The sequence below is a fragment of the Gracilinanus agilis genome, chromosome 4, assembly GCF_016433145.1.
Source record: "Gracilinanus agilis isolate LMUSP501 chromosome 4, AgileGrace, whole genome shotgun sequence".
Taxonomy (NCBI): domain Eukaryota; kingdom Metazoa; phylum Chordata; class Mammalia; order Didelphimorphia; family Didelphidae; genus Gracilinanus; species Gracilinanus agilis.
Window position 1 is genome coordinate 262,049,463 of NC_058133.1, and position 21,226 is coordinate 262,070,688.

The window sequence follows — 21,226 nt, forward strand, 5'->3', positions numbered from 1 at the left end:
AAAAGAAAGAGAGAGAGAGAGAGAGAGAGAGAAAGAAAGAAGCAGTTAGGTGGTTCAGTGGATAGAGAGTCAGGCCTAGAGACGAGGTCCTGGGTTTGGTCTCAGAAATGTCCTAGCTCTATGACCCTGGATATATCAGCCCAAATTGCCCAGCCCTTTCTATTCTTCTGCCCTAGAACTGATAATTAGTAATGATTCTAAGACAGAAGATAAGTGTTAAAAAAAAAAAAAGAAATGCTAAAAAATAGTTATGGTTCACTTCTTAACTCTATGACTGCTTTGTCTACCTCCTTTATTGGATATCTCATAGACATCTTAAACTCAACATGTCCAAAACTAAACACATCTTTTCCCCTTAACTCTTCCTTCCTCCTAATTTTGCTAGAACTTTTGAAGGTGCCACCATTCTCTCAGTTCCCCAGGTTTACAGCTTAGATGTTATCTTTAGGAATCATACTCCCCATAATCTGATCTACATGTGCCATTGCCTTATCCAGTCCCCCATCGTGTGACTCTGGTATCAGATATAAAATTCTCTTTTGGCTTTTAAAGTCTTTCCTAAACAGAAGCTTTAGGGTAGTCTATAAATCTCTTTCATTTCTTAATACTGACTCATATCAGCATAATTTTCACCATCTTCTCTGTCTGTATTTGCCCTAAACTCAGAGTATTGAAATATATATTGACTTAAATAGGAGAGTTTTTAAAAATTAGGTTAGGTTCTAATCCTGTTTAAATAGGGTTTTCAGAATTTTTAAATTTTATTTTTTTAACTACATTAAAAATTTTTTATTTTCTGTCCTAGTGACAATTTTAGGACAGAAGGACAAGAACTAGGCAAATGAGGTTAAATTACTTGCTCAGGGTTCCATAGTTGGAAAGTCTCTGAGGCCAGATTTGAACCCATAATCTCCTGACTCCAGCTACCTAGCTGTTCCAAGAACAAGAACTCTTAGACTGAGATCCATGAGCTTATTTTTTTCTTAAATATTTTCATAATGTACTTCAATATATTTGATTATCTTTGTAATCCTACAGGGGCAGCTAGGTATGTGGTATAGTGGATAGAGTACTAGGCTTAGAATCAGGAATATGCCTGAGTATACAAATTCAGTCTTAGACACTTACTATTTGGGTTCACCCCTGGGCAAGTCACTTAATCTTCTTTGTCTCAGTTTCCTCAACTGTAAAATGTGGATAATAATAGTTAACTAACTCCCAGAGTTGATGTGATAACCAAATGAAACAGTTGTAAAATACTTAGCAGAGGGGCAGCAAGGTGGCTTAATGTGTAGAAGAACAGACCTAGAGACAAGAGGAACTGGGTTCATATATGGTCTTAGACACTTTCTAGTTATTTGACCTTGGACAAGTCACTTAACTCCAATTGCCAAGTCCTTCTGCCGTCTGAACAGATACTTAGTAATGTAAAAGTTTTTTTTTTTAAGATAAAGTACTTGGCTCCTAGTAAACATTCTTTATATTTTAGCTATTATATATTTTATTTTGTGCATTTAAAAATTCTTCTTATAAGGTATCTGTCAAGATCTATTTATCATCTCTGATAAGGACAGCTTAGTTGATAAAGAAGTAAGGGACATGGAAGATCTTTTAGCTCATGCTTCCAGCTCTCTCTCTGGCAACATGGAGTTTATTATATAAGACTCACTTCACACAAAAGAACCTCCCGAAACTTCACATTTGCGCAGAAGTTACAAATTATGTCATATCAAACCACAAAGATTCTCAATGGCTTCCAAATAGAACAAGGCCAAGGCTGAATTTTGACTGGGTTCTTATCAGAAAGCCAAGTTGGGGAATATTTTTGTAGGACAGAAAGCCCCTGAATTTTTTGGCTTTGATTGTCTCAAACAACTTTTTTGAGACCCATCAGTTTATTCCAAATCTGGGCAAAGTGCCCTTGCTAAGTTTTTGGCCTTGGCTTTACCAAGTAGCTGCATTCCTGACTAAAGGGGAAGAATGTTAAACTCTTGACTGTTGATTTGCTGAGAGCTTAAAGCTTTTCAATAAGGCCACAATACTTTTCAACAAGAAAGGGTGTGGATCACAAAAGGGGTCAAAAGAGGAGTCTCAGATTTTTATCTATTTGAGACTCTATTTCTCTTATTGGCTTCCCACAGGTATCCATAGACTTTTACCAGTCAGTCAATCAATAAAACATTTATGGGGCAGCTGGGTAGCTCAGTGGATTGAGAATCAGGCCTAGAGACAGGAGGTCCTAGGTTCAAATCCGGCCTCACACACTTCCCAGCTTTGTGACCCTGGGCAAGTCACTTGACCCCCATTGCCCACCCTTACCACTCTTCCACCTATGATCCAATACACAGAAGTTAAGGGTTTAAAAAAAAATAAAATAAAAAAATAAAACATTTATGAAGTGTCCGTGGTATGCCAGGCACTGTGCTAAGTGCTGGGAATACAAAGAAAGGTAAAAGGCAGGCCCATGACACAAAAGTTTAGTCTTCAACCTTTGCAATTAATGTTAGCAGATAGGTTTTGTTTTTTCTTTTCTTTTTTTTTTTTTTTAAAATCCTTACCTTCCCCCTTAGAATCAATACTGTGCATTGGTTTCAAGGCAGAAAAGCAGTAAGGGCGAGGCAATAGGGGTTAAGTGACTTGCCCAGGGTCACACAGCTAGGAAGTGCTTGAGGTCATATTTGAATCTAGGACCTCCCATATCTAGGCCTGGCTCTTAATCCACTGAGCCACCCAGCTGTCCCCTAGGCAAATAGGTTTTGATTGCCTTCCTGGTGGTCTTTTTGCTTATTCTCATTATGATCCTGGAAATGTGAGATGGTTAAATGTTCACTGTTTTTGAACTGATGTTGAAACCAACTCTTCCATTTGTTTATATTTGGACTAGATATATGATTTTAATGATATGAAGAATTTCTTGTGGGGAAGTTCCCTCTACCAGTGTAGGTCAGCACCTCTTCTACAACCTGGAGTCTTAGAAAGTTGTTGGATTATTGAGAGATTAATTGACTTTCCCAAGGTCATCCAGTTAGTGTCTATCATAGCCAGAACTTGGGTCCAGGTCTTCCTGAGTCCAGAGAGTAGCTCTAACTTCCATCTCTTTATTAGTATCTGTCAGTATCCATATAGATAGCTAGGTGACACAGAGGAAAAGAGTGTTAGGCCTGGAGTCAGGAAGACCTTAATTCACATTTGACTTCCTAGTTGTGTGACCCTGGGGAAGTAACTTAATCTTGTTTGCCTCAGTTTCCTCATCTGGGAAATGGGCTGGAGAAGGATATGGCAAACCACTCCAATACCTGCCAAGAAAACCAGTGAAATCAGAGTCAGACATAATTGAATAATAATACCAATAATATTGATATGACTCAGTTCGGCATCAGATGAACTTATAAGACACGCATACCTAAACGTATATGGCTATAATGCAAATCTTTAAGTGCTATATAGGGAGTCTCCAAAGTTTTAGTACAGTTTTAAGTTTTAATAGCTTGAATTTTAGAGCAAAACTATACCAAGACTTTAGGGACATCCTATATAAATATGATGATGACTATTTGTACTATGTGTATTCAAATGGTCATTGAATATGGATTTCACAGTTAAAAAAAAATTAAGGTAATGTTTACAGATGATCTAAAAAACCCAACCCAAACACGGTTTGATTCTTAGCTCCTTCCATCTACTATTCAGCCATTTCCCCCATGAGTCTACTGAGAACTGAGACAGTTTGCATTTTTCTTTTGTTTTACAGATTGCCACAGCCGGAAGTATAAATTTTCACAGAGAAACCAACCTGTAATTGGTAATGAGACTCTGGAACTAGTTAGGCTGGTTTTCAGAAAATAAACGTAGTCTGGAAGCAGTGGAAGTCTCTCCCCTTCCGATTTCTTCTTCTCCCCTCTTCCCCTCCCTCCTCTCTCCCATTCCCTGCCCCTTTTTTTCTTTCTTCTCCCTCACTCCTCTTCCTTCTCTTTTGTCCTCCCCTCCCATCATCTCCTTCTTCCCTCCTCCTTTCTCTTCCTCTCTCCCCTCTACCCTTCCTTTCCCTCCTCTCTCTTACCCTCCCCTCCCTTCTCGTGGTCTCTGCCGCCCGCTGGGAGGCGTCTCTGGGCTCGAGCTAGCCAGGCCTGCCCGTGGGCGGGCGAACTCGCTCTGGCCTCGTTCCCGTGCTGGTCGGTGCCGCGCGGGTGGGTGGGATCGTGGAGGAATCGAGGACGCCTGGGAAGCGAGGGTGAGGAGGCCGGGCGGGGAGAGCGGTCATGGCGGCATCGGCGACGACGGTGACGGTGACGGTGACGGCGGCGACAACAGCGGCGGCGGCCGGTCTTCCCGGCAACGGCGAGGCGCGGAGGCCGCCTTTCCCTCGGGACTGAGAAAGTCGGGGCCGCCCCAGGCCCTTCCCTCCGGCCCGGCCCGGCCCCGGCCCCGGCCCCGGCATGGCTGGGATTATCAAGAAGCAGATCCTGAAGCACCTGTCTCGGTGAGAGTCCCTGACCCCGGCCGCCCCCTCCCCGTTCCCCTTGGCTCCTACTGGCCCAGGCCCGGCCTCTCGACTCTCCGAACACCACTGTGGGGCCCGGTGCCCCACGCCTCCCTACTCCTGTTTGTGTTTGTGTATGTGTGATCGTGGCAGATCCAAGCACCCACAGTTCGACTCCCGCATTTTACAGAAGAGGAAATGAGGCCCCAAAGGCGGAGCGACTTGTCCCGGGGTCACACAGTTGGAGAATACCAGAGGCATGATTTGAAACCGGGTCCTCTTTCCTCTGCTACCCTTTTAGAAAGTCTCTCTAGGGGACATCCTCTCTACCCATTGCGCCCAGTCTCTTTGTGTCCCCTGTCTCCTACCCTTCCCTTCCCTTCCTCTGCACTGCCCTTCGAGTCTGGGTACCCCGGAAAAACGGGGAGTGGGATGAATCTGGAGGCAGAGGACTTGAATTCAAATTCTGTGATTCAGTCCTTCCCCACTGTCCCCCACTCCCGGCAGTACCCTGGATTTCAGGTTCCTCCTCCGTAAGATGACTGGTTGAACTATATGTCCCCCAAAGTTCCTTCCAGCTCTAAATCTACGGTGCCACGTATGATTATAAAATCCCTTCTCCCTCGGATTTCTTCCCCTACAGTATTCAGGCACCTGCCCTCCTAAGTCTGCGTGCCGCTAGACTGCGTGCCACTAGAATCTGAATTCCAGCAGCCCCAAATCTTCATGCCCCATTATTTTCTCTTCCCCCTTAGAGCTTTGTGCATCAGGTACTTATTCTCAGAGGCTACCAATCTCTTTTCCCACAACCCTGTTGCATTACCCTTGTAGAGGGTGTCCCAAATGTCTTAATACAGTTTTAAACATTAATAGCTGTGTATGATGCTCTCTGCATGTTATTTCCCTAGCCCATGCTTCCTTTATTACTCATTTAGACTAAGTAGATCTTGTTGGGTGGGGGAACAGAGTTTGAGAGCCCTCCTCTTGAAACTGGAACTCTTTCAGAACGTTGTAAAAATAAAATCCAATATAGTTTCCTAACCATTTATTAAGCAGTGTTTTGTCCCTGGGCAATCTTGTAGTGGAGAGGTGGCAGGCACAACAGTATTTTGATAGACAACTGTGGGTCTGTCCCAGCTGTTATGGTTGAAGGTTGCCAGAACTTGTGGCTGTGAGACTTTAACTTCATTTCCCTCATTCATATCAGATTGGATCTGGCACTGATTTAATAATAACCTTTAACTTTGGATGTCTGTTTATATATGGAATATAATGAGATTTGGCTATTCCCAAGTTTGGTTCCAGGATGGTGAATGTTTATCAGAAGAGGAAAAATTAAGCATGATAACTAACACAAATCACTTATCCCTAGTTCTAAATGTACTGTGTGGAGGCTGACCTCATTTCCCCCACATTTTACATTAGGAGTTGTGTGAAAGTGGTGTGAGGTTCTGCTTTTGACCAGAGCATTCTTTGCCCTGGTTGACATGTTGGTCTGCTTACTGTTTGGATTAGTAGTGAAATTTGGTTACAATTTTTGGAGAGGGACCAAATAGGCAGATTAAAAAAGACCTTTATTTAAGAAAGACCTTTATTTAGATCACCATATTCAGATTAATGGTATGTATCTTGGGAGAGGCAGGCTTCAGAGTCAGGAAGACCTGGGTTCAAGTTTTGTCTCTGTCACATACTAATTGTATGATTTGGGACAGATTACTGAGCTTTTCAGTGTTCCAAGAAACTCTTAAGACTTTATATTGCAGAATAATTTTGGATGTTCCTTGGTGGTTTGCTTTATACCAGTGATATCACAAATCCAATATCCTCCAACCCTTTTCTACCCCTAAAATGGTTTTAACTAATGTTAATTCAGTTCAATTTGTTTAAATCCAGGAAACAATTATTAAGCATCTGCTTTGTAAAGAGTACTGTACAAGGCACTGTGAGAAATAGAAAGACAGATTTATTTAAGACACAGACTTCTGCTGTCATTGAGTATTTTATAGTTTTGTTTTTGTTCAGTCCTGTCTAACTCTTTGTGATCCTTTGGACCATAGCTATCCATGGGGTTTTCTTGTCAGATACTGGAGTAGTTTGCCATTTCCTTCTCTTTTACAGTTTAATAGGACCTGATTTCCTTTGGGAAATTGTATCTTTGGGAAATTGTCCCTTCAGCTTCTCCCTGAAATGAAAGTCCAACTCTGTAATTCTAGTATCCTTCCAGTGTTAAATGACTGTGAATCATGGAACATTATAGTTCCTGAAGAAGTGAAAATGAAAATTTACCAAAGTACCGTGGAAAAGTACATGGAGTCTTGAGCAGGCTTGCCGTAGATTACCAACAGGAAATTATGAAGCCGTGAAATGAAGAATGTTATCAAAGAAATACATGAGCATGAAAGAAGATGGGCTAGTTACATGGGGGAGAGAGGGCTAACAGGCAGACCATTCATGTGCTTTTTGGTTATGCTTCTGTTTGTCAAGAGAAAGGAGGATAGTTCCCAGGATATTGAGTAGATACCTTGTGGTAAAATTATATACTTCAATACTACAGGTACCCATATGTTTATGTTTATTATGAGGGGGTGGATATGATAAGAATAGAGAAGAAGAAATAAATGTAAAAGATTGTAAAAATAGAATAAAGAGCATTTTTAGCTAATTGGATATGAGATATGAGGGAGAGAAGAGACAATCAACAAGCACTTATTAAGTGGCTGTTCTGCACTCCACATTGTGATTGGTTCTGAGGATACAAATAATAAAAACAATAATTATAACTGGCATTGATATGGCTTTTTAAGGTTTGCAAATATATATATATATACATGTATACGCGTATATATATATATATATATATGCATATATATATATATATTATTTGATCCTCACAACTGTGAGGTAGGTTCCCATTTTATACATGAGGAAATTGAGACTGAAAGATGTTGAATGACTTTCCTACACAGTAAGAGTCTGAGACAGAACTTGAACTCTTGCCTTCCTAACTTCAATTCCACCATTCTTCCCACTGTGCCATCTAGGTAGGCTCAAAGACAAATGTGAAAAGTATCCTCAAAATGCTGCTTGTATTCTATTGGAGATAACACATTAACATAAAAAAGTATAATGCTAAGCTTTTAGACATGAAAGACTGGATGTAGTAGTAGACCAACAAAACTGTTCACCATCAGAAGTGGTAAAGATATAAGGTGAATGTGTTTTTTGGTTGTGTCAGACTCTTTGTAACCCATCATTTGGGGTTTTCTTGGCAGGGATACTGGAGTAATATAATTTCCTTCTATAGCTCATTTTATAGATGAGGAAACTGAGGCAAACAATGAAGTGACTTGCCCAATGTTACACAACTAGTACGTGTCTGAGCCAGATATGAACTTGGGAAGATGAGTCCTGACTCCAGGCCCATCACTCTATCCATTGTGCCACCTAGCTGCCTAGTCAGGAAGATGTAAGTTCAAATCCAGTCTCCGATATTTACTGGGCAAATCATTTACCCTCTGCTTATCTCATTTTCTTCATTATAAAATGAGTATAATAATAACTATAATAATAGCAACTCACAGGGTCACTGTGAGGATAAAATGAAATATTGGTAAAGCACTTTGCAAGTCTTAATGAGTTATTTTTTAACAATTTTTTAAAAAAATAATCTTTAGAGAGCTTCTGGGTGGTGGAGAGGACCAAAAGAGAGACACATGTAAAATGCTTTACAAGTCTTAAGATGCTATAAAAATATTATTATCATTGTTGTCATGGCAGTTGGAGATGTGTGTCTGGAACTCAGAAGAGAGATCAAGCCTGAAGATATAGATTTGGGAGTCACCTGTATGAAGGTGATATATATGAAGCTGTGACAATGAACAAAATTGCCAAGAACAAGAATGTAGAGGGAGAAGAAGTTGAAAGACATGATGGTGGGCAGAATTTGAGAAATGCCTATTTTAAGGGGTTAGTAAGAGGCAAAAGAGCGAGGCAAGGATACTGAACAAGAACTTTTAGAGAATAAATTGTGTGATGTTTTTGAAGCCCTGGAGAAAGAGATTAGAGCATATAACTTAGGGCAGGGAGAGAATCCAGTAGGCTAGGGTGGTTAACATAGTTAAATACTGCGAATTTGTGTATACTGTGTCAGATTTCTGTTTACCTTAAGTTTAAAGCTAAATAAACATAGGTCAAATTACAGGATTTTATTTGATTTTTATTCTTTTTGTTTTTGTCATAATCATTTTTAGATATAACTTTTCATCTCTACAGTTTAAACCCTTTTTCCACAAAGAAAAACAGTTGAACAAAAACAAGGGATGCTGATCTAAAAAAACAACATTCTGCTTTTATAATTCCTTACTATTTAGGGTGGAAGGTTTCATTTTCTGTTTTCTAGGAGCATTTTTTTTTAGTTACATAGAGTTTGACTTCCTTTTGGTGATCTTTTAATTTCATTGTTTTAACAATTGGAATCAAAGAATTTTAAAACTTAGTCCAGGCTCTACATATTACAGATGAGGAACCTGAGACTCATGGAAGTTAATTGACATTCTCTAGTGGCAGGACTAGGATTAATATGTCTTTACTATTAGTCATGTATTCTTTTCGTTACAATAGTCATGAATTATTTTCTCTACTTTCTATGAAGAAAGCATATTTATTTTATTTATTTTTATCAATTATATGTAATAACACATTTCCACACAAGTTTTTCCAAGTTATATGATCAAACTTATCTCCCTCCCTCCCTTCCCTTCTTTTTCCTTGTGCTGGCAAATGATTCAGTCTGGCTTATCCCTGTGTTATTGTGTAAAACATATTTCCATATTGTTCATTTTTATAACTGAGTAGTCTTATAAAACCAAAACCCCAAAACATAAACCCGAATAAACAATTTAAAAATCATACACTTTTTTCTGCATTCTGACTCCCAACAGTTCCAAGGAAGTATTTTTAAAGTGAATGGTTAATATTGTAAATTGACTTGAATTCTGAAGAAACAAGATCCTTTGAACTCAGGGTATTCTGGGTATGTTGGGGATTAGAAAGGAGCTTTGGGCTCTTCAGCACTCAGTCAGTTATGGCAGCTGAGGAGACTTTTCTCTGGGAACTATTTCAGAAGTGGCACTGTTGTAGGTGCCTTGTAGGTAGGTCATGTTCCTGAAGATCATAGGCAGTGGCAGTAGTAAGAGTCAAAACTTGTCTAAGGATTTATTGATAAGTACTGGTGCCAATTATACAGTTGGTGATGGAGGGGAAGAATAAAAGCTGGCTTACAATGCTCAGAACATGGACTAAATATATACAGAGATCCCTGAGCAGCACTTTTCAGGATTGTTATTTAGATTTTGTTTACATAAGCAAGATGGGTACAATGGAATTTCAAATGGTAAATAATATATATGATAATTTAAAAACCAAAGAACATTGACAGAACAAGAGGCTATCAGTTAAAATTTTGCAGACCCTAACTAGTTATAGGACCTGCTCATGTTAAGTAAATGGTAGTTAGAAAATTAAACCAGAAATTCTCTTATTTCAGGTAGCATCCCTGAGAGAGATGGTCGCTCCTTACACAGAGAAAGCTGGTAAGGTAGAGGGATACAGTAGAAAGATAACAGCATTGGAGTTATAAAGCCTAAGTCTGAATCCTGAGTTTGCTTCTTCACTAGCTATTTGATTTTAGGCAAGTCACTTGACCTTTGAAAACCTATATAGGTTTCTTGTAAAATGAGGGGGTTGGTTGGATCAGGGTCTTTACAGATTTAACATTCTGTGAGTTTGGGGGGTTAGGGAATATTGTAGCTTTTGTCTTTGTAGGTGGTGTGTGGTGGAATTTAGAATTTTTATGACTAAGTTGATTTCATGTAACATAAATGAAAAAAAAATGGTGATCGTTTCACAAAGAGGAGGCTTATGACAAGGGAAGAAATTACAGTATGACCTGACTAAGGCCACACAAGATTACCTTTCTTACCAACCAACAGGAAATCAACCTCTGATTTAATAGTAAAATTCATCATATTATATAATAACAGTAGCTAATGGGAAGTGCAAACCAGAAGGAAGGAGACTTAGAGTTTTGAGATTTCTTATCTTCAACTGATAACCATTTTTTAAAAAGGGTCATAGGTAAATTCTGTGATAGACAAGAGTTCACAATTTCCTCTGGAAGGTAAAGATAACCAGTGTTTTCTTAAGCCTTATCATTTCCTTAACAGTGGGATCATAAAATCAAGAGACCTTAATGATCACCTAGTCTACAGATAAGGTGCTAGAGTCTTAATTAATGATACACCACTGGCATGCACATCTGGTTGCTGTGAAAAGTCCAAAGGAGGTATACTTGGATTTTAGGTATTTCTCTTTACTTGATTTTTGGGCAAATCACTTATGTATTCTGTGTCTGTGGGTCCAAATTGTTTTATCTGTATCTCACCAGTGGGAATGCTGATAATACCTTACCTGTATCTTTGAAGGCAAGAGGCTGTTACTGGTAATCCAGTTTAGTGTTCTTTTTTTCCATAAGGTACTGCCTTTTTCATCTTTCAAACTGTTCTTTTTATGCATTTTTTTTAAGAATAGTAACTAAGACAGGATCATAAAATTTCTTTTTCAAGCATTCTCACTGAATAAATTCCTTTGTTATCATTCATTCAAAAAATATTAGAGGGGCAGCTGGGTAGCTCAGTGGAGTGAGAGTCAGGCCTAGAGACAGGAGGTCCTAGGTTCAAACCCAGCCTCAGCCACTTCCCAGCTGTGTGACCCTGGGCAAGTCACTTGACCCCCATTGCCCACCCTTACCAATCTTCCACCTATGAGACAATACACCAAAGTACAAGGGTTAAAAAAAATATATTAGAGTCCATACTTTGTACAAAATCTAGTGCTATAAAGGTTGGTATTTATGTTGCAGAAAGTTTTCAACTTCAACTGTGGTAAAGTTAGATCTTCAGTCTCTCCCTATCTCCTTGCTTAATTCCCTTCCTATAAATATACTCAGGCCTCCCCCATCCTTATAAAACCTTCACTTGACTCTGTCATTTCTTCAAGCTACTATCTTATATGTCCTCCTTTTCTCAGCCAAACTGGAAAAGCTGGCTACTGCTGCATTTGAAATTGAGGTAAATTGAGGCACAAAGTTCTGAGCATATTCAGTTTATTGATAAAGTGCAAATTTGTCAATAAATAGGTTCTTAGCTTTCTCAGCAAAGCTAAACCCTTGCTATGGGGCCAACAACTCTCTTTCTTTCTTTCTTTCTTTCTTTCTTTCTTTCTTTCTTTCTTTCTCTCTCTCTCTCTCTCTTTCTCTCTCTCTCTCCCTCTCCCCCTCTCCCTTCCTCTCTCCTTCCCTCTGTCTCTGTCTCTCTTTCTTTCTTTCTTTCCCTCCCTCCTTCCCTTCCTCCCTCCCTCCCTTCCTTTCTTCCTTTCTTCCTTCCATCCTTCCATTAATTTAGAATATTTTTCCATGGTTACATGATTCATGTTCTTTCCCTGCCCTCCTCCCTCCCCTCTCCTGTAACCAATGAGCAATTCAAATGGGTTTTACATGTATCATTGATCAAGATCTATTTCCATATTATTAATATTTGCAATAGTGATCATTTAGAGTCTACATCCCTAGTCATATCCCCATTGAACTATATGATCAAGGAAATGTTTTTTTCTTCTGTGTATCTACTCCCACAGTTCTTCCTCTGGATGTGGTTAATATTCTTTCTCATAAGTCCCTCAGAATTGTCCTGTATCTTTGTATCACTGCTAGTAGAGAAGTCCATTATATTCGATTGTGCCACAGTGTATCAGTCTCTGTGTACAATGTGTTCTTGGTTCTGCTCCTTTCACTCTGCATCAATTCCTGAAGGTTGTTCCAGTTCACATTGAATTCCTCCAGTTCATTATTCCTTTTAGCACAATAGTATTCCATCACCAACAGATACCACAATTTGTTCAGCCATTCCCCAATCAAAGGGCATCCCCTCATTTTCCAATTTTTTTGCCACCACAAAGAGTGTGACCATAAATATTTTTGTACAAGTATTTTTCCTTATTGTCTCTTTGGGGTACAGACCCAGTAGTGGTATGGCTGGATCAAAGGACAGGCAGTCATTTAAAGCCCTTTTGGCATAGTTCCAAATTGCCTTCCAGAAAGGTTGGATCAATTTACAACTCCACCAGCAGTGCATTATTTTCCTTTGCATTGTCATATTAGCCAGTCTGCTAGATGTGAGGTGGTACCTCAGAGTTGTTTTGATTTATGTAAGCTTAAAAATTAATATGCAATACTCCAAGTATTATAATTTTATAAAATTTATTAATATTAACTTGAAGTAAAGGAAAATGATAGCCTTAGCAAAGAGAAAGTTGCCCGGACCCTGAAAAGTGGGAAGAGAGAGCAAGGAGGAGAGTACGGGAAGAAGAACATGAAGGAGGGGTTACAAACAATTTTATCAATACAGTGTAAGGACATAATGTAGGGATGAAAGAGGAAAGGGATGCTGGGTGATGTAGTTCAATGGTACAAATTTCCAATTACACATTCCTCCCCATGTTCCTTTGAGAGACTAGTTGCCCCAAGGGATCATTTAAATATGACCAACTTATAACTCTAAAGATACATACAATATTGTAGTTTCTAAAGGGAAATTACAATAATTTGGGGGATAAAAGGGAAATAGATGAGAAAAAGAACAAAGTGAATGATTGCTACATTGGCAAAAGCCAATTTGGGGGCAGTGTCCTTTGGCATAAGAGCGTACATTCAAAATAAATGCGTTCAACCCCCCACAGTTCAAATAACCACATCCCAAAGTTCATGCTGGATCTGCTGGTGCAATGTGTGGTTTCTGCAGGCATCTTCATGACACCTTCTCCAAACAGTTTACTTTCTGTATTTGGGGAAGTAGCAAGTTTCTTATCCTAAAATTACTCTCAAAAGCATTTAAACTTTGCATTACAGGATAATAACAGCTCTAATTATAAGAGATTTATACACTTTTTCATGTATTTATTGATAGTTTTGATTTTTTTAAATGAAAACTGCCTATTCGTGTCCTTTGCCCATTTAGCAATTAGGGGATGTCTTGATTTTTTGTACAATTGATTTAGTTCCTTATATATTTGAGAAATTAGACCTTTGTCAGAGGTTTTTGTTATATTTGTTCCCAATTTGTTGCTTCCCTTCTAATTTTAGATGCATTGGTTTTGTTTGTACAAAACCTTTTTAATTTAATGTAATAAAAATTATTCATTTTGCATTTTGTTACATTCTCCATTTCTAGCTTGGTCTTAAATTCTTTTCTTTCTCATAGATCTAACAGGTATACTATTCTATATTCACCTAATTTACTTATAGTTTCCTTCTTTATAATTTAAGTCCTTTACCCTTTCGAATTTATTTTGGTGTAGGGTATGAGATTTTGATCCAGACTTAATCTCTCCCATACTATTTTCTAGTTTTCCCAGCAGACTTTGACAAACAGTGGGTTCTTGTCCCCAAAACGAGGACATTTACCTCAAGTCTATTCCACTGATCATCCCTTTTGTCTCTTAGCTGATACCATATTGTTTTGATACATACATATAGCACAGTTTAAGATATGATACTGGTAGGTCCCATCCTTCACTTTTTTTTCCATTATTTCCCTTGGTATTCTTGATCTTTTGTTCTTCCAAATAAACTTTGTTATAATTTTTTCTAATTTAGTAAAAAAGTTTCTTGGTAGTTTGATAGATATAGCTCTGAATAAGTAAAGTAATTTGGGTAGGATTTGCATTTTTATTGTTAGCTTGCACTACCCATGAGCAATTAATGTTTTTTCCAAATATTTATATCTAGTTTTAATTGTGTGAAAAGTATTTTATGGTTGTATTCACATAATTCCTGTGTTTGTCTTGGCAAATAGATTCCTAAATATTTTATATTGTCTAGGGTGGTTTTAAATGGAATTTCTCTTTCTAACTTTCACTGCTGAGTTGTCCAACAACCCTTTTATAAATATTTTTTGTTGTTCAGTCATTTCCAATACTTTGTGACTCCATTTGGAGTTTTCTTGGCAAAGATACTAGAGTGACTTGCCATTTCCTTCTCTAGCTCATTTTACAGATGAGGAAATTGAGGCAAATAGGGTTAATTTGCCCAGGGATCCCACAGTTAGGAAATCTGAGGCCAGAAGATGAGCCTTCCTGATTTTAGGTCCTGGACCTGGTGACAATCTGCCTACAGGTAAATGCTTCTTTCGTGGGACAAATTATAGAATGTGAAGGTATATGAAAGTCAGAGGGGGTTAGGAGGAAGGGAAAGGGGTAGGGGGTAGAAGGAAGTTTTTGATTTGATAGTAGGGTCAAATCAAGGGCTAGCAATGATGCTAAGGTAACCTCTCTGGTTTCAGAAAGAGAGGAGCCAAGGGAGAAGAGAGAAAGGAAAGAGGCCCTGCTTTGGAGCTAAGAAGGGGTTCCACTGATGAATTTTACTATGGGTGAAGGGAGATGAGGACCTTGAACTACATGAGGCCTGGGGGATTTGATGCTTGAAAAGTCTATTTTTTCTGGGAGATGATGAGGGTAGAGTTGTAACCCCACTGAGACCTGGAGGATTTGAAACAGTATGGACACAGGGAGATTTCTGGGCAAATGTAGAAAAAAAAGTCAACAAGAATGAGTATAGATCATTGATGTGACTTTATCTTCTCTGATACCTTCAATTATTGTCCTCTTTCTGAGAGTGAGGCACAATTGAAAGAGGGAAATCCATGGAATAATAAGCATCCTAGGGAGAGCCTAGAATGGATACCTTGAAAGCTTTGATTGTATGAAGAATAGCAAGAAAACAGAGACCAGATGCTTATAGGGGTCATGAATCAGAACAAGGATTGAAGAGGGAATTTCCAGAAACAAGCAAGCAAGGTAAAACTGCAGAAAAGCAAAGAGGGAAACTTTGGAATGTTCCTGGAGGGAGAATTCTGAGAGGAACAGAATCTGAAGGTGACTGTTGAAACTCTCAGGGTTTTTTGAGCTTGAATTCTTGGTAGGAGACAGCTCTGAACCATTTCTCCTGATCCTGACATCATTTCTTCTATACAAAAGTGATTTCCAACTTGATCAGAGAATATATCTATCCAGAAGACATCTTGCTGTATTGAACTGAGGAGATATCTGAGTGATCCTGATCAGCTGCCAGTTGCCTCGAAGGAGTTTCTCTGAGGGGGACTGGACCAAGCCTGAAGGTCAATCTCTCTTTTACCAGCTAATCCTAGAGACTATACTTTATTCATATTTAGCCTAGGGTAACCAGTATAGAAATACCAGCAGACAGAGAGGGCTCAAGCCATCTTCGGCTTTAGCCGAGGACTAAGAGACATTGACTCCTGATCAGGACCTTTAGTGAGGGAACCCTTATTACCCTCTTCCCTAAACCTTGTCCCTTGTTACCCTGTTAATAAACCTCAACAAAATACATAGGAAAACATTCAGATTGATTATTAGAAGAAGATTAAAGGGAGATTGGTGGGTGGAGGTTATATTCCTGAAGGGAGAGCTTTCACAGACTCAGGTTAAGTCAAACTCCTGAGTCAGCTAATACTGCTCTCTCTTTGGCAGTTCTGTTCAGAGGAGTACACCAAGAAGGAGGGTTAGGTCAGAGCAAAATTTCCTAGACAACCGTTCATTCTTTTTTCCTGAGGTGTTCTCTATCCTGATATAGACCACTGCATCATCTTGCCCACCATTCTACTCTGACAGTGACAAGAGGGTAGTCATTTGCTCTCTCTAAAGTAGGGAAATACCTTGACAGGTCAAGTTACTCAAATCACCTGACCATTCATTTATAGCAACAACTTGGGGTTTTCTCTGCCTTTTTACAGTTGGCGAAGCCAGCTAGGTTTCAAATCTACCTAGTTTAATAAGTTTAGGGATCAAGAAGATAGTGGCTAGTGACAAGGAGGTTAGGACCTACTTACAGGGGCAAAGCCAGTGTGGGAGTAGGAGGTAGTAGGAGGTAGCCATCTTGCAACAGTTTCTTCAGTCAGTACTAGAATCTGCCCAGCAACCAAATGCCCAATCAGAACATTCCACGTGTTCTGAGGGGGGTGCAAACTCTTAAAGACACAGAGTTATATATGACAGTTTTACTATGCAAAGGTTTCTGAGCCTAACAACGGCAAATAAGCTTATATTGCCCTGGGGTTTATGGCACTAGTGTGTCAGTTTCTCTACATGTGTTATACCTTCTTTTTCAACATGATACTAGACTATATTTACTTTCTCCTAAACCTATATGACAGTTTCCAATGGTTAAAAATGGGCCTTGACAGATTTATCTCATATACCAGTGATAATAGGAGCAATATTTTCACTAATTCAACTATACTATGCAATAAAGAAATGTGTGAGACTGGTGGTTGGGAAAAAGGCAAAGAACAATGAACTAAAAAATAATGCTGGTTGCAATGAGAGAGGAAATCACTCAGTTGAGACAAATAGTAAAGGAACTGACTAAGGAAAGAGAGAAAAGCAATGCAAATAACAAACAAATAGACAATACTAAACAAGACAGTGTAGCTAACAAAGGAAAGAAAGATGATGCTGAGGGGGCAATGACAATTCTGCCATTAAGGGACCAGACAAGTTTACAAGCAGACCAAAGCATAATTCACATAAAAACTTACAAGCCTTTTGCAGCTGAGGACTTAGAAAACCTGAAAAAGAGAATGTCTAAGTGGTATGCTGAACCTATGAAGTGTATTAAGAAGTTCAAATATGCAATTAGGTTATATGATCCTAGCTTTGAGGACACAAATCCTGTTATCAGAATTGTTTTCTCAAAGGGAAAAAGACCAATTCATAGGTGAGACCAGAACCAACCCATATTTATTGTTATGGCCTGAGGAAGAAAGAAATCTAGAACTATCTAGAACAGCAATCAAAATTTAACTTACCTCCATAGAGCTAGAGACGATCTTATAGAGGCAATGAAAATATATTCTAAGTATCCAGATACATGGGGATGTTTTGAGAAACTAAAACAGGAGAATGGGGAATATCCATCTAGTTTTCTGGTTAGGGTTGTTGAAATGGCAGAGAATGTCCTTGGGTTTGCAGACCCAACACATCAGGAGAAATTTTGTAAAATGGAGTAGTCTTCCAATCAGAACTTACTTCCATCTCCATTGTCCTGATTGGGAATCCTTGGAATTAGAGGATCTCAGACATACAGCCACTTACATTTTCACAGGAGACAAACAACACAAATCTGAACATGATGAGTTAGTACAAGAACTTAGGGCACAGTTAAAGGAAGCAAACAATAAATTAAGGCAAAAGGGAATAGATAAGGTAAAAAATCTGGCAACGTTACAAGCATACAGACCTAGGAGAGACTTTGCACAACACAGACAAAGAAACAACTTGCCTAAATGTTTTTTATGTGGTAAATTGGGACACATAGTAAGAAATTGCAGGCTCAAAGCTCAATTGGACACAGAAAATGATAGGAAGGAATTATGGAGAAATAATCCATTATATAACAACAATAGACAAACACAATGCTGTTCCCACAATTACCCAGACACTGCAGCCCAAGCACCCAATCTCAAGGCAATGAAAAAATACATCTAACAGGGAGAGAAGCCAAAGTATTCGTCCATTGTTTCAGGGAATACAAGGCAGAGTCAACTGTGAAGCCATATTTTGGGGGTAAAAGAAATAAATAATGATGGGAAAAGAAATGGAGGAATAGAGGGTTCTTGACCAGCTCAGGCAAAGAAAAATCATATGCAAAACTTATAGCTGAACTTTTAGAAGCCATACAACTGCCTAAAGAGATTGCAGTGATACACTGTAGAGTTCATACATTTGGGAAAGATCTAGTGTCCCTAGAAAACCATAGGGCAGATGCCACTGCCAAATATGCACCAAGAATGAGCCCGATGAATGTCTTGAATCTCTCAGTCATAGAGGAGGAAAATCTAACTAATGCCTATGACGACGGGGAAATTCAGACATGGAAGAAAAACTTTAGGGCCAAGAAGATAGAAGAAATATGATTTTCTGAGTCAGGCAAACCCATATTACCTAGAAAGTTGTTCTGTGAGGTATGCATGCCATAGATGAGAAAGGACACTATGGGCCTCAAAAAGTGACCTATATAGTCCACAGATTTTGACTAGCTCCTGGAATTTCATCATATACAATAAAGGTCTGTAACAAGTGCAAAATTTTTATGAAATTCAACTAGAGAATGTTCAAAAAGAAAGGTCTGGGGTGTCGACCACTAGCTTATGCTCCATTTGAATGCATACAAATAGATTACATCAGTGTGCCTAGAGACAAAGGGTTTAAGTATTGCCTAGTGATAGTAGACTGACTGATATTACGATAAAAAATAATAAAGGCTGATATAATAATATAAATTAGTATTTTAATTAAAGCCATGCTGATAGATAAAGTCATTAGACTACACGCTTGTAAGAATTCAAAACTGCCGCCTAGCCATAATTACCTCCCCTTTCCTCCTGCGCCCAGTAGCTAAAGAGGTAAAGAGCTAAAAAGCTAAAAGGACTTTACTTTCGGATTTCCTCTCATTTTAAACTGTTCTCTGCGTGGTGATGCAGACGTCCCCACACCCAAAGAACTGGAACTGAAAACCCATTGGACCACGGGAAATGTAGTTTGATAGTACCCTCGTGTCCATAGAAAAAATATATATACTTTTAGATGGCATTTCCCAAATTTCACTTTTACAATTCCCCCTGAGGTCCGGCAAAAAAAAGCTTAGCTCTTTTTCTTCGCTGGACCTGTAAAAATAGACAACTCCTAAAAATTTAGGAATTTGGGGGATAAAAGAAATGGATAAACAAATGGATAAAACTAGCCGCATTGACAAAAAACCAATTTGGGGGCAGTCCCCTCTTGGTATAACAGTGTACAATTAGAACAAATTGCATTCAACTCAATTTCCACTCCCCATAGTTCAATCAACTGCACCCAAAAGTTCAAATTTGGTCTTCATGGTACAGTGAAGTCTTTTCAGACATCTTCATGGTGTCTTCACCAAACAGGTTCGTCGTCTGGATTCTGGGGAGATGGCAAGATCCTTATCCTGAAATTATTCTCAAAAGAATTTAAACTTTACATTATAATTACAAAACATATATTTTCTTCTAAGATTTATACAATTCCCCCTGAAATTACTGCTAAAAGAGTTAAATATACATATATTTTGACATTATCGAATTTAAAAAAACTTAACAGACATCCCATCCCCCTGAGGGAAATTCTAAACACACCTTTTTTTTTAAAAGGGGTACCTCAGGTCAGCTAAGGATGGCAAAATAAAAAGAATAAAATTCAAGAAAAAAGAAAGAAAAAATTAACTTGTGAATGAAATGTAAAATGTGCAAAAAATGTAGGGAAAATAAACTTAGACCTTTGAATGAAGGCCTAATTAAAGTGAATTCAGCAGTGTGCAATTACCCATTCAGGGACAGGACAAAAGGAAATGTCTCTCTCTGATCTGATTTACCATCAGCTTTTCAGGGAAGTGAGCCAAATAAGTAACCAATCTTAGGTGCTTTCTAGGAATCTAAGTCGAGGGGACCCACGTCCTCTAAAGTTTTAGAAAAGACTGGGACTCCAGGACTAAAACCCCAATTTCCAAGCCCTAAAGTATTGGCATAGAACTCTGCAATCCATGCAGATCTTTTAGTCAAGTCTCTGACCATGTGCTTTGATAGCACTAATTAACGGCTTTCATATTCCCTTCTGGAATCAGAGAGGCATTTAATCATAATCCCATAGTCTCAAGGCTCTTCAGGTGTTTGCATTAAGGTTATATGGCTGTAGAATAAAAAAAAAAGATAAATAATGATTATATATGTACTTCCAGTACAAGATGATAAAAAGGAAAATCAATTGCTCTAATTAAAAAGAAATGTTTTAAAAATCAAATATATATATATATATATATAGCTTAGAACTAGAAGGGTTTTGTTACCCAAAAATGAGAGTTTCTGTGAGAGAAAATAGATCTTACAAATAGCAGATTCACAATGCACATTCAAATAGAGTACCATAATTTCTAATAGCACATTTTAAAACAATAAACAATGATGTTTAAAAATCATATACTTGTTACAACTTGTAAATCTTGGCTAAGAGCTTCTCAACAAATTCTGTTATTGCTTCCATAGCAAAATCTGATATTTAAAAAATCTTCTAGTCTAAATTATCCTCAGATAAGAATGTACAGGAGCTCCTTGGCTTCCTGTTTTAAAAAATCCTGGTTAGGAAATGCTTCTACCCATTTAAGGCAATAATTTCTCTTATAATAAAATATATAAAAGCTTTATCCTTTAAGACAACAATTCTTAAGGATTTAAAGTAAAAGTTAAAAATACCTCTTGTAAAATTACAAGGTAATTCTCAAAGCATGGAAACTTTCAAGGTTCTTTGCATTTACCAAGACAGAATAAATTTTAAAAGACATGTGCTCTATAAATCCAGTAGTATCAGATCAACAAGCTGGTCAAAACCTCTTACCAGTTCTAATAGATTTTTCTCATTATTTGGGAGTTACAATAAAATCATAACAGAATTAATCTAGCAGCCACAAACTACATTAACTTAAAATGATTCCGTGCAACAGGAAAATCAATGAAATAAGCAAGATTAATTTACAAAACTCCTTAGCAAAATACAGTAAGATACAGTCTCTTTAAAACAGAAATAAAACTCATTCAGTTCCAA

General features: G+C 38.3%; 1 protein-coding gene across 1 annotated transcript in view; it reads left to right on the forward strand.

Moving 5' to 3' along the window:
* The first annotated feature begins 4,436 nt into the window (after positions 1-4,436).
* The window catches only part of UHRF1BP1 (UHRF1 binding protein 1), a 93,972-nt gene continuing 77,182 nt past the window's right edge, over positions 4,437-21,226 (forward strand). The window contains exon 1 of the mRNA XM_044675282.1: positions 4,437-4,480. Coding sequence (XP_044531217.1) covers positions 4,437-4,480 — 44 coding nt within the window. The remainder of the gene's footprint in view (positions 4,481-21,226) is intronic.